This window comes from Salvelinus namaycush, chromosome 31 (genome assembly GCF_016432855.1).
Source record: "Salvelinus namaycush isolate Seneca chromosome 31, SaNama_1.0, whole genome shotgun sequence".
In the NCBI taxonomy this organism is placed as follows: domain Eukaryota; kingdom Metazoa; phylum Chordata; class Actinopteri; order Salmoniformes; family Salmonidae; genus Salvelinus; species Salvelinus namaycush.
In genome coordinates this window covers 35,317,496-35,331,548 of record NC_052337.1, presented here as the reverse complement: position 1 = coordinate 35,331,548, position 14,053 = coordinate 35,317,496, and the positions used below count along the sequence as shown (strand labels likewise).

The window sequence follows — 14,053 nt, the reverse complement described above, 5'->3', positions numbered from 1 at the left end:
CAATCTCATAATACAGTTTAGCAAAAGGCTCAGTGTCTATCCTCACAAGGGGAGGGCAATAGACTATTGAAAACAGGGGTGCCAATAATTTTGACCTATTTTATTATTTTTGAGCCACCAATATAGCTCAGTATTTGTATTTATTTGATACAGTATTTTTTTGCTGATCTTTATCAAGGGTGCCAATAATTATGGGCCTGATTGAAACTTAGTGGAATACTGAGCCATGATGCTTCCATTACAACGTTTTCCTCAAGGTATTTTCCATGAATGCCATTTTTATGTTTCATGCCAAAGCCATAAAGGTGAGGACAACGGCCAAGTCAGTTTTCCATTGTTTAGTTTCTTTTCGTAGTTGTTTGAGCTCAAAAGGTATAGCCATACCTCCAATGTAGCCATACCTCACACGCATGCCCAATATCAATTTTGTTTTAGTGTAGTGTGTATTTTAAGACGTTTATCCCAAAGGGATACTCAAAACAGCCAACCCAAAATCTATAATTTGTTTTATAAAAGTATAAAAATGTACAAACCATCTATTCTTAATTCATACAACCCTTCTCTATATTCTATGTATGAATACAATCTCACACTTGACAAATTGTCAACATTTTATTTTCTTAAAATGTTTAACAGTTAAAGTTCCCTCCTATATATTCTGTGCTGTTTTAAGGCATGCAAGTTTTCATATTGGTGATGTCTTTTATACAGCATTTGGATTTCAATATATCCACAGGCAATCAGATGTGCTTGTGATCTCTCTCACTCTGTGTGTGTGTGTGTGTGTGTGTGTGTGTGTGTGCTAAACCCAGCCTATGTGTGTGTGTCCCATGATTTACATTGTCTTTATTGTGCTGCTAGTGGTAAAACATGTGCATCTAATAGGGTTTTAAGATGTGTTAAAAGCATGTGTCCTTTTTATATGTATTATGGGCCATACAGTCATGTGGGGGTCATGTGTTGTCCAGGGATGTGGGAGTGAGGATCAATTGTGTGCCATTGCATGTTATGAGCCAGACAACAGTAATACAGTTACTTACATTGTAAAGAACTGCCTTTTTAAAGTAATAAACTTGAATTTATAACTCGACTATTAGTTTGTTTTATATTACTCAATCTATAAATAATGAATAGGCCTACCTCAACTATTAGGCTACAGTTCTGTTCTGTCATATATCCTTCCGATTTTCATGTTCCAATTTTTTTTTCTTTATTGATAATTTTATCAAAGAGTAATGTTTTGTACAGTAGCGTTGCCCACTGAATAAATCACAGGTGTGTTCCGTGTCTAAACGTGACATGCCATTCGCGTATTTCATTCAAACATGTTATTATTATTATTTTTTAAACTCTTGAATGAACGTAAAGTGAGAAGCACTCCCACGCCAACTTGGTGCGCCTTGCCAAAGTATACAGTTCAGTTCCCTTGCACAGTGAACACGGAAGAAAGCAATTGATATCATTCAGGTTAGTCGTATTATTTCAGAAAACGATGGCACTATTAATGGATAACCAATTCGGAAATCTTCCAGCCGACAACGCAGTGAATACAAAGTTGTTTCTGGAGTCAGTGGCATATCTTCCACCTTTTTTGGTGAGTAGACCACCTGCCTATCCTAGGTCTTCATGAAATTGTAGTTGCTCAAGCTGTCTCGCCTTCAACGATACCTTTGTCTAGAAAATATCGTCGCTTCATTCTCTTTCTGTCTCACTATCCATGGTTGTCTTAACGACATTTTGAAATAAACTAAACTTACATTGTTATTTAGTCTTAACAAAACACAGGTTTGATATGCCACGTTCATGTCATGTCGGAATTTCTGACTTGTTAACCTACTCGGAAGAGTTAGATCGAGTTATGTATATAAACCTTGGATTGCTGATGCTATGTAATGGCCAATAAGAGGGTTTGAAGCCACCGGCCGGCCATATTGGCACTCCTCAGAAAAGCAGTCTTCCATAGGAATGAATGGAGCTCTACAGTATTTCATTTAAATGTTTAATGTAGGCTATTAAAGTATTGTGTGGGGGCAGTAACATTAGAACTTTATAGAAGTTATACTTTAAGAAAAAACGTTTTGTTTAGTTCACATATAAAAGTATGCATTAAGGTGTCTGTAGTAGAATAAATGTGGCAAAAACAAATGTAGACATGAATAAATGCATTTCTATAGCTTCCAAAATATTTTATACAATGGAAGTGGAGTCCCAAGATGGAGGTTTCAAAACAGAGCCCCCAGTCATCTATACTAAACTAAAATATAAACGCAACATGTAAAGTGTTCGTTTCATAAGCTGAAATAGAAGATAGCAGAAATGTTCGATACACACATAAAGCAAATTTCTCTAATTTTGTGCACCAATTTGTTTACATCCCTGTAAGTGAGAATGTCTCCTTTGCCACCTGACAGGTGTGACATATCAACAAAGCTGATTAAACCGCATGATCATTACACAGGTGCACCTTGTGCTGGGCACAAAAGGCCACTCTAAAATGTGCTGTTTTGTCACACAACACAATGCCACGGATGTCTCAAGTTTTGAGGGAGTGTGCAATTGGCACGCTGACTGCAGGAATGTCCACCAGGGACTCCCAATCACGGCCAGTTGTGATACAGCCTGGATCCGAACCAGGGTGTCTGTCGTGACGCCTCTAGCACTGAGATGTAGTGCCTTAAAACGCTGCGCCACTTGGGAGCCATTGACCTAGGTGAATAAATAACAAATTATGTGGAGTGAGTACAGCGTTATAATTACTTGGTCAATGTCAGACTTGCAAAGATTACCATCACCCATACTAATGAAGTACCATAATAACCGGTTATGGAATTTTGAATGAGCCGCAAATAAACTATCTTTGTGGATGGCTCAATCATAGGCTCATCTTGGGATTTAAATGGGTTATTGTCTGTTGTAACAACCTTGCACAATGTTGTTTTGACATCTTGGAAATTTCAATGAATAGTCTAGGCATAAAGTTTACGAATCTGATTTTAAAACCAAGGAAGGCATTGTATTAAGGTAGTGAAACCAAAGGAGTGAAACCCCAGCGCAAGAGGAACCATGTGAATGTGGGTTTGTATGGAGCTGCTGTAGCCCCTCTCTTTCCTCCCACACTACACACTGCATTGACCTCCTTGTGACTTCAGATTATATGAATGGACCCTTTTCTCTATTGATTGCCTAACAAGAAACAATCATAGAATTCCCATAAGCATTGTGGGAGAAAAATTCAATTTCTAATCTTTCCTCCCCCCAAGAAGGTGTCCAGCTACGTCCAAGATGCTGATTCAGCATATACTCACAACTGCTTGGTTGCATTTCAATTCAATGTTTCATTCCTCTCCTTCTTTCCAGACTGCCTGGGGTCAAAACTATTTGCTCCTATCAAATCAGACATCAGTGGCAATATAACAGTAAGCATGTTTTCCACACACTGTAATTGTGCCTTGTGTGTAACCCTACTGCAACTTACGTCTATAACTAATGCCTAAGCCTTCACATTTGGATGGTAATATTTTCCTTCCAGAAAATCCGAGGTGTGTTTGACAAGGACCCTGCCAAGTATGCAACTCTACAGCAGATAGTGGAGGCAGAGAAGGAGACACATGGCACAGAGTGGCCCAAAGTGGGAGCCACCTTGGCCCTAATGTGGCTGAAGAGGTGAGCTCAGAATCATCACATCTGAATGTGTTAATCAGAGGTTTGTACTGCCTAAAGGCCGTGAAATGGTGTGCTTATGTCTAGATAGAGATCTACACTTCATGAATAATGGTGGGACTGAAATCAGGTGAGTTAAGCTGATTGTCCTCTCCCACAGAGGCCTCTGTTTCATCCAGGTCCTGCTGCAGAGCTTGGCAGACGGAGAGAAAGACGAGAACAACCCTAACCTCATCCGTGTTAACATCACCAAAGCCTACGACCAGGCCCTGAAGAAATACCATGGCTGGCTCGTGCAGAAGATCTTTAAGGTAAGACCATGTGACTAAAGTCATGTGGTAGCATAGTCTTGACCTCCTTTGACCCTTGACCAGGTTTTCTACTTAACCCTGGTTCTCAAGCACCTCTGAGTGTATTGCTTTCATATTGAACTTCATTCACCCAAAGTAAAACATTTATAAATATAATAACTGAAAACTATATAATTGAATTTGAATGTGTATGAACTGCTCAGTGAAGGTGTACTAACTATGTAACATACCTGGATTCAAATACTATTTAGGGTATTACTTTCAAAGATATTTGGAAGTAAGTATTTAGAAAAGTTTTATTTGAAAAGACAAGTAGTTGAATATGGGAATGTATTTGGAAATACACTTGGAAAGTATTTGAAAATACTCAAATACACTGACTCAAATACACTCCCATGCATTAACCCAGGTATTTGAAAATATACAATCTTCCGAAAACATCTGAAACCTTATCTCTTCAAAGAAGAGTGTATCTTAAATAATACATCTGTCTTACCCCCCCCCCCCCCCACACACACACACACAAAAGGCACATATTTTCCTACTAGTAATGACTTTGCTGATAACTTCTTTATTGAGAAAAATGTACTTAATACAACTGTGATATGTTGTTGTCCCACCGAGCTATCTTAAGATGAATGCACTAACTGTAAGTCGCTCTAGATAAGAGCGTCTGCTAAATTACTCAACTGTAAACTAATATTTGAATGAAGTACTTGAAAATACTTTCAAATAGTAGGCTATTTATAGGAAATTATGGTAACCCTTTACTTGACACCCAGCGTCATAACACTTTCTGACACGGTCATAGCCATGTCATAATGTCATAACTGACATAACTTGTCATTACCTGTCATAATATGGTCATAACACTGTCATGACCCATATATTTACACCTGTTGTGACTTATATTGCATTATTTTGTGGCTGGTTATGACACCTACATAAGAGTGTGAAAACTCACATTTCTTTAAATGTATTTTTTCCCTACCAAGAAGTTTCCTTTCATTTGAAAGTTTGTTCCTTAAGTCCTTTGTTGTTGTTTAAAATCATATTTTAAATAAGTTGACACTGTCATAAAGCATTATGACCATCCTGTGTCATTTGGACTAAGAAAATACACTTTATGACACTGTCAAGGATTATGACCATCATAGGCCTATCTGGCTTATACGGTTATCACGTACATGCCCTTATGTCAGTCGTCAGTCACCAAGAGGGTGTCTTGTCCTGCTCCTGAAATCATCCCTGTCATCCGGAACAGAGCATTTGGGTAGGTGCATGTCTGACATCATTGTGTGTGCAATTACAATGATAATTTAATACTGTCAATTTCAGAATTTTTTAAAATAACAATAACATACTGTTGACAAGTAGGCTACGGTGTAATGAACTGTTTTGCCTTGTGTGGTAGGTTTTGTGGGTTTTGACACTCTTATGTAGGTGTCATAACCAGCCATAAAATAACGCAATATATGTCACAACAGTCCTAAATATATGACAGTGTTATGACCATATTATGACAAGCTATGTCAGCTGTTATGACATATTATGACATGGTTATGATTGTGTCATAACCAATGTTCCCTCCCCAAAAATTAGGCACTGAGCAAATTTTAGGTCTGCTGAGCGCAAACTTGAACATTGAGAAAATTCTGCGCAACTTCCGGCACGCGTTTAGGGAAACAGAAAGGGGGATACCTCGTCAGTTGTACAACTGAATGCATTCAACTGAAATATGTCTTCCACATTTAACCCAACCCCTCTGAATCAGAGAGGTGCGGGGGGCTGCCATAATCGACATCCACGTCTTCGGCGCCCGGCGAACAGTGGGTTAACTGCCTTGCTCAGGGGTGAAACGACAGATTTTTACCTTGTCAGCTCGGGGTTTTGAACCAGCAAACTTTCGGTTACTGGCCCAACGCACAGTGGCCAAGTAGACTGCTGTGGCTATTTGATCATAATGTAGGCCTACCAGAGTGGCCTACCATCAAAAACAATGGAGACAAATGCATCCCATAACATTTTAACATCGAAATAGCTGTTCTACCATTCAGCCTAAAGTAGCAGCCAGTGTGTGGTGTTCAATGTAGGCCTACATTCCATGAGACATTCCATGAGAAAATGCAGGGCTTGACATTAACCTGTTTATCCTTCAGACAAGGAGGTGACTGAAAATGTGATGTTTGATGCAAGAAACCACTTTAAACATTTTTTATTATTATTATTACTATACCATTATTAGAGAGAATCAGACAAATTATACTACCCTCTGTAACGGCTGTCGAAGTCGTTCTCCTCCTCAGGCGAGGAGGAGCATGGACCGGACCAACACGCAGCGAGGTATGTAGACATAATGAATTTAATTATAATAACGAATACGAAAATACAAGACAAACTACAAAACAACAAACGACGACAACAGACCTGAACATGCGAACTAACATAAAACGAAGAACGCACGAACAGACTAAACAAAACTAAACAGTACCGTGTGGTGCACAAACACAGACACAGCAACAATCACCCACAAATAAACAGTGAGAACAGCCTACCTTAATATGGTTCTCAATCAGAGGAAACGTCAAACACCTGCCTCTAATTGAGAACCATATCAGGCAACACATTAACCCAACATAGAAACACATAACATAGACTACCCACCCCAACTCACGCCCTGACCAACTAAACACATACAAAAACAACAGAAAACAGGTCAGGAACGTGACACCCTCTACCTATTGTCTATTTAGCTTATTCAAAATACAACACTACCCCTTTACCTGACTAGTTTTTCAAAGATGGCTAGAAATGCACATATTTTGTGCTCTTGTAGGAAGCAATCACTCCCCCATTGTTGACTATAACTGGGCTAATAACTCACTAACTAGCAAAGAATATGAACAAATGTGCACATGCAGCTCTCGCTTTGATACCAAAACAAGCTCATCTACTCGTGGCGGATTTTGCTATAAACACAATCCAGTTCAAAGTGAATGTCACAGATCCATATATGGAAATGGCTGTTTATAGGCCTACTGCAGCTGATTGGTTATGGTGCACCGTTCTGTGTAGAGTAGGGGCCTGAGTAGTGCCTGTCACTGCAATAGAATCCTACTCCAATGCACTCTGCCCACATGACCATCTCTTGCACAGTTAGTTTTGCATACTAAAACTTGCATAGTTCGTTTTGTTTTGGTATGTTACATTAAAAGTGGCTAATATTGCTTTGATTTGACCAAAATTCCCACAGTAGAGCAAAACATTGATAGTGTTAACTAAAGGGGAAAACAATACAAAATTAAGTGAAGTTCAATCTGGTGCTTCTCTGCGAGGGCTGATATTTTTTCTAAACCCGCAGCTTAGATGTAATATTGGTCATAATGTGCTATGACGTTGGATGTCAAGTAAAGTGTTTGCGAAATTATTTGATAATACTTTCAAATACTTTCAAATACCAATATAAGTAGTTGATTCAGGTCCTATAATTTGAAAATATTCAAATACACAGAAAATAAGTATTTAAATAACATGTAGTCAAATACACACGTATTTGAGTACACACACACAACTGTATTTCCCCTTGTCCACTCCAGGCGGCGTTGCTTGCAGCACCCTACAAGTCAGACTTTATCAAGGCCCTGTCAAAAGGTCAAGAGGTCACAGAGGAGGACTGCATGGCTAGTGTACGCCAGTTCCTCATCAATTTCACGGCAACTGTGGATGCCATCTATGAGATGTACACAACGCTGAATGCAGAGCTGGACTATAGCGTTTGATGTTGTCCCCCAAACCGGACTGCAGCAGCATCCTGCTTGGTACTTTCTTTCAGTCTTCTGTTTTTCGTCCTTTCTCTCAGGTGATGGAACATTCCATCTTTTGAGGATTGAGGATTCTGTTTCTGTTTCAAAAAAGACGTTTTTATCCGTGGCACCATTTTTATTATTACTTTTCTGTCCCTCCTTTTAAATCCCTCCTTACTGAATGTTGATAGTTTGGCCCCTGATGAGTTGCTACTGGACAGAAAGTGGCATATTCCGTGTTGAGTGTTTTTTAATTCGTACAGGTCTAGCACAGCTCTTGGTGCGGTCTGATGCTGTTACACGTGATTCACCACAGGTAAGAGACATTCAGAAGTGATATCCTGAGATCTGGTCAGTGTTATTTTAAGACAGCATCTCTTTCTCTGTGGGAGGGGAGAATATTTCTGCTATTGATTCGCATTGCACATGACTCATAAAATTCCTACTGTAACTCTGCCCTGAAATGTGAGATAGTGCCCTCACTGCCTGGTAGCTACTGGGAAGTCAACTATCCCATGCCTTTAGAGATTATAACCACCATTAGTGGTTTTAGTGACTTCAAATCACATTTTATTAGTCACATGCACCAAATACAACAGGTGTAGTCCTTACAGTGAAATCCTTACTTACGAGTCCCTAACCAACAATGCAGTTAAAAAAAAAATACGGATAAGAATAAGAAATAAAAGTAACAAGTAATTAAAGAGCAGCAGTAAAATAACAATAGCGAGACTATATACAGGGGGGTACCGGTACAGAGTCAATGTGAATGTAGGTATGTGCTCATCGGTTAGTTGAGGTAATATGTACATGTAGGTAGAGTTATTAAAGTGACTATACATAGATGACAACAGAGAGTAGCAGCAGTGTAAAAGAGGGGGGGGGGCAGGAAGCTTGGCCCCAGTGATGTACTGGGCCGTACACACTACCCTCTGTAGTGCCTTGTGGTCGGAGGCCGAGCAGTTGCCATACCAGGCAGTGATGCAACCAGTCAGGATGCTCTCGATGATGCAGCTGTAGAACCGTTTGACAATCTGAGGACCCATGCCAAATCTTTTCAGTCTCCTGAGGGGGAATACGTTTTGTCGTGCCCTCTTCACGACTGTCTTGGTGTGCTTGGATCATGTTAGTTTGTTGGTGATGTGGACAACGAGGAACTTGAAGCTCTCAACCTGCTCCACTGCAGCCCCGTCAATGAGAATGGGGGCGTGCTCGGTCCTCTTTTTCCTGTAGTCCACAATCATCTTCTTTGTCTTGATCACGTTGAGGGAGAGGTTGTTGTCCTGGCACCACACGGCCAGATCTCTGACCTCCCTATAAGCTGTCTCATCGTTGTCGCTGATCAGCAAACTCATCGGCAAACTTAATGATGGTGTTGGAGTCGTGCCTGGTCGTGCAGTCATGAGTGAACAGGGAGTACAGGAGGGGACCGAGCACGCACCCCTGAGGGGCCCCTGTGTTGAGGATCAGCGTGGCGGATGTGTTGTTACCTACCCTTACTACCTGGGGGCAGCCCGTCAGGAAGTCCAGGATCCAGTTGCAGAGGGAGGTGTTTAGTCCCAGAGTCCTTAGCTTATTGATGAGCTTTGAGGGGCACTATTGGTGTTGAACGCTGAGCTGTAGTCAATGAAGAGCATTCTCACATAGGTGTTCTTAAGTTGTCTATCAAGTGATGTTTTGTTTGCGTGGCTTTTGCATGCTTGTTTGAACAACTGAACGTTTAGTTGTGTAGGGTTGCACTTCTTTCATGTCTTTTTGTGTTAACGATTTCAGTCTGTAAGAGTTTCAATTAGTGGAATCCATATTTTCAGTTCCTTAAATTTTGTTAACACAATGCCAAACAGTATTTGGCACATACATTTACATGTCAGTTTCATTCACTATCAGGTTGTCATACTTCATACTATTTTGAAAGCATTTTTTTCTTTTTCCAGAAAGGTTATTTCAGAAATTGTAATGTATTTGCTAATTGTTGGAAACTGAGGGGAGTCATTCTATAGTGCTGGTGATTGGTTTTGGGCCAATCAAAAGAACAAAGTCAATGCATATATTTATTCATTTGAAAGATACATGCTTGGGTTTGTACTGTACATATACCTGGAATATGGTTATGTGCATTGCTCACATCACAGTGATTTTTTTTTATTTTTTTTTAAATCTCTGAACGCATTGTAGATTTCAAATGATGAACCTAATTTATATAGCATTTTAAACATTAAAATGTGAATTGAAGTATTGTGTATTGAGTCACGGTGTCCTTCATCACTTTATACCACAAGCCAATGGATAAAACCAGCTACTGCCTACCTGTCATAAGAAGCAATTCACTTGTCAACCTCATGGGAGGGACATTTACCAAATAAATGTTCATTCATTGACTGTGCCCTTCTCATGGGATGCAGTTGCAACTTTTATCCAACAGAGGTCACCTTCTGTTTATTTACACACAACATAAAAATTGTGTACATACTTTATGTGCTGTAAATTAAAGGGCATGTATTTGATAACATACTGGAACACTTTCACCCTCTACATTTACTTAGCATCTTTATTACCAATAGTGTTATGCAGTCAATGTAATGGGGTGACCGCTCTAATGAGAGAGCCTTCCCCTTTTCACCGACCCCCATTATCTCCCCTCTCTGTCCCTGAGGGACTGTGGTAGTGCTAAAGGACAGAGTGGCTCCTGTCCCTCTAATCCTTTGTGAGCGTGTGCTGTGCAGGTTGAACAGGCCTCTTAATCCTGCAGGTTTATCAGCACAGCTGCCTCAAAGCCCAGCCAGGAGCCAGGACACAGACAGCCAGGATAGACAGACAGCCTGGGAGGAACAGGAAGGGAAGCCTCCCGGCAGGTCAGACAAAAGACCAAGAACAGACAAAAAGACCAGAGACGGGGCCTCACCGACAGCTCCACCTTTACGACAGGTCTACTCAGCACCTAAACACTGAAGAAACAAAGCTAAATCAACAGCCCCTATTTACAGCAGTAGTGTCAAACATGCGGTCCCGATCTGATTTATTGCGGCCCCATTTGTGCGCCTAACATGAATGAGCTTTTTACATACAGTGCCTTCAGAAATTATTCGTACTCCTTGACTAATTCCACATTTTTTTGTTAGTCTGAATTCAAAATGTATTATATACTTTTTTCTCACCCATCTACACACAATACCCCATAATGACAAAGTGAAAACATGTTTTTTGAGATTTGTGCAAATTTATTGAAAATGAAACACATATATATCTAATTTACATAAGTATTCACACCCCTTTGCTATTACACTCCAAATTGAGCTCAGGTGCATCCAATTTCCTTTGATCGTCCTTGAGCTGTCCATACAAGTTGATTGGACCACCTGTGGCCAATTCAATTGAATTGGACAGGATTAAGAAAGATACACACCTGCCTATATGAGGGTCCACAGTTGACAGTGCATGTCAGAGCAGAAGCTATACCATGAAGTCCATGGAACTGTCCATAGATTTCCAAGATCTACGTTCCAACAGGACAATGACCGCAAACATACAGCCAAAGCAACGCTGTAATGGCTTCAGAACAAGAATGTGAAAGTCCTTGAGTGGCCCAGCTAATTCCATTGAGAATCTGCTTACAATCTAACTTAACAATGCTTGAGAAAATCTGCAATGAAGAATGGGAGAAAATCCCCAAATCCAGATGTGCAAAGCTGATACATACCCAAGACGACTCAAAGCTGTAATCGCCGCCAAATGTGCTTCTGCAAAGTATTGATTCAGGGTTGTGAATACTTATGTAAATGAGATTTCTGTATTTCATTTTTAGTACATTTGCAAATGTAAAAAATAACATGTTTTCACTTTGTCATTATGTGGTATTGTGTGTAGATTGGTAAGAATATTTTTATTTTGAATTTGGGCTGTAACAACAAAATGTGGTATAAGTCATGGGGTGTGAATACTTTGAAGGCACTGTACAGTATAAGTAAGCACAGTGGCAATTTTAGCATGTAAATCTTGGTGGGGCAAAAAAATGCGGGATGCATGCCAGCAAAGCCACTACACAGCAACACCACTACACAACACAACACTAAACAATACATGAATTGCACTACACCACTGCTACACCTGGCTATCAGTGGAGCCTTGTCTGCCAGTGAAACAGTTCATTCAGCCTCATTTACTGCCTTTAAAAAAAACATAGCTGATATGGTTGACTTGCTTAAACAAATGTGGTTTCTACTGACAATTGAGATGTACAAACCATGGCATAAGGGGACGATAAGAGGCAATTGACTTGCTTAAACAAATGTGGTTTCTACTGACAATTGAGATGTACAAACTATGGCATAAGGGGACGACAAGCGGATAAGAGGCAATCCATAATTTCGATAAGACATTTATGAGCGAGCTCGGACGGACGTAGTCAATATAACTATTTGTTCAGCACGTTTGAAATGTACAACGACAGAATTCAGAACATGGGCCATTCTTACAGTGTTCTCCCTGTACACCAAGTCAGAACCGTAGGATAAATAAAGGGGACATATAAGCAGACAATGAAAGCTCTTACAATTATCGATGATTACATTTCTCAAAAACAGGTTATAGGCTACATGTGCACCACCAAGTCAGAACAGTAGGCGAAATTAAGAGGTGAAACTTTGTCATTAAAGTCTGGCATTCTCTGGATTTATGGTGCTTTCAAGACAACTGGGAACTCAGGGGGAAAAAAGGTTGAATCATGATGACGTCAGTGATCTTCGGGTGTTAGCTCTAGAAAGAGGCCAGAGTTCCCGATTTACAATTCAGAGTTGGATGAAAGTTCCAAACGTATTTTCCCAGTCGTAGCTCCTTTTTCCCGAGTTCCCAGTTGTCTTGAACTAACTAAAGTCAGATTTTACCGTTCCGAGTTAATAGTTGTTTTGAGCGCGGCACAAATCATGCTTCATTGACAGTATGGCCAATGTTGAATGTTTATAATTTTAAACTACGAAAAGAGACCCTTAATCTTAGATTTGGGACCACACAGCCACTCCACTGAATAGGAGTCTAATGATTGCTTTGCAATGCTTGCAGTTAGCCACTGATTCCTTCCAAACCACTCATTGTTGAATTTGCGATTTCCAACTTGTTGTGTAAGCCTTTATGTCCAATGGCTGATGAGCACCGATGCATTTTATCTAACATTTCTCTTCATTATTTCTCTTCATATGACAAGGATTAAAAATTATTTGCCAGTAGATTGTCGACTTGATTCATGATGACTGCTAGCTAAGATTCTGAAAGTATGATGTTGTATGATCAAAGCTACTGTAGATATAACGTGATTTGACGTCATTTTATCTGTGTCCAATGACCTTGAGCCTTCATGGATGGACACTTCTAATGTAACTCTATGGCAGCACTCAAGGGAATTGAATTTTCGAGCTCTACCCTTAGACTTGGCAGTGACTTAGTGTCCTCATGAGTGACAGAACACTAAGCCAATCACAGTGCAACGCTCCGTATTTTCTGCTGGCTTGCCCCACTGCCACAGAAAGCACTGAGCTAGGCTGGAACATCTGTATTTTGGAGCTGCCTTACTCAAGAAAACAAAAAAGAGACCATGTTTGTTATGCAGCTTTATTAACTCAATGATATATATATATATATATATATATATATATATATATATATATATATATATATATATATATTTACATTGTTTGCAAACTGATATGTATTAATGCCAAAATAACAAGCAAAACAGGCTCTGCCCCACCTGCCCTGAATGACGGGTCACCACCGTGTAAGCAGAAGTGTTTCTCTTTCTATTTCAGTTTTTTTTACACTGACGTTTAACCCTTCTCCTGATGTTTGCGTTAATAAAAATGGCCAAACTAACTGACAACCCTGATTTACAGGTATCATCAGATCTTTTGTGAGCTGACATTTTGGGAATGATGCATAACCAGTGCTGAAGACAAAGAACCTCCGGCACCAGGCTAAATATTCAACAGCTCAGAGTTGGCTAGCCCATTTCTGAAGAATGGGATAATATACATTATTAAAAGTAATATATTCTTGCGCATTTATCCTGAGAGCATGCATTTTTCACACACAAATGCAACACTGCAGTTAGAGGAGTGAGGGAAGGCCTATGGAATCATATTTCCATATACAGTACCAGTCAAAAGTTTGTACACACCTACTCATTCCAGGGTTTTTCTTTATTTGTACTATTTTCTACATTGTAGAATAATAGTGAATACATCAAAACTATTAAATAACACATATGGAATCATGTAGTAACCAAAACAG

At 39.8% G+C, this 14,053-nt stretch overlaps 1 protein-coding gene across 1 annotated transcript; it reads left to right on the top strand.

Moving 5' to 3' along the window:
* The first annotated feature begins 1,492 nt into the window (after positions 1–1,492).
* LOC120025447 (glycolipid transfer protein-like) lies at positions 1,493–7,821 on the top strand. Its single transcript, XM_038969990.1, has 6 exons — positions 1,493–1,594; position 1,907; positions 3,358–3,416; positions 3,530–3,663; positions 3,821–3,971; positions 7,568–7,821. The coding sequence occupies exons 1-6, from the start codon at positions 1,493–1,495 to the stop codon at positions 7,748–7,750; spliced, it is 630 nt and encodes a 209-aa protein (XP_038825918.1). The 3' UTR covers positions 7,751–7,821.
* The last annotated feature ends 6,232 nt before the right edge of the window (positions 7,822–14,053 follow it).

Coding starts and splice junctions, on each gene's coding strand:
- LOC120025447 (XM_038969990.1), top strand. CDS start 1,493: ATGGCACTATTAATGGATAACCAATTCGGAAATCTTCCAGCCGACAAC. Junction 3,664..3,820: donor GCCCTAATGTGGCTGAAGAG/GTGAGCTCAGAA, acceptor CCTCTCCCACAG/AGGCCTCTGTTTCATCCAGG. Junction 3,972..7,567: donor TCGTGCAGAAGATCTTTAAG/GTAAGACCATGT, acceptor TGTCCACTCCAG/GCGGCGTTGCTTGCAGCACC.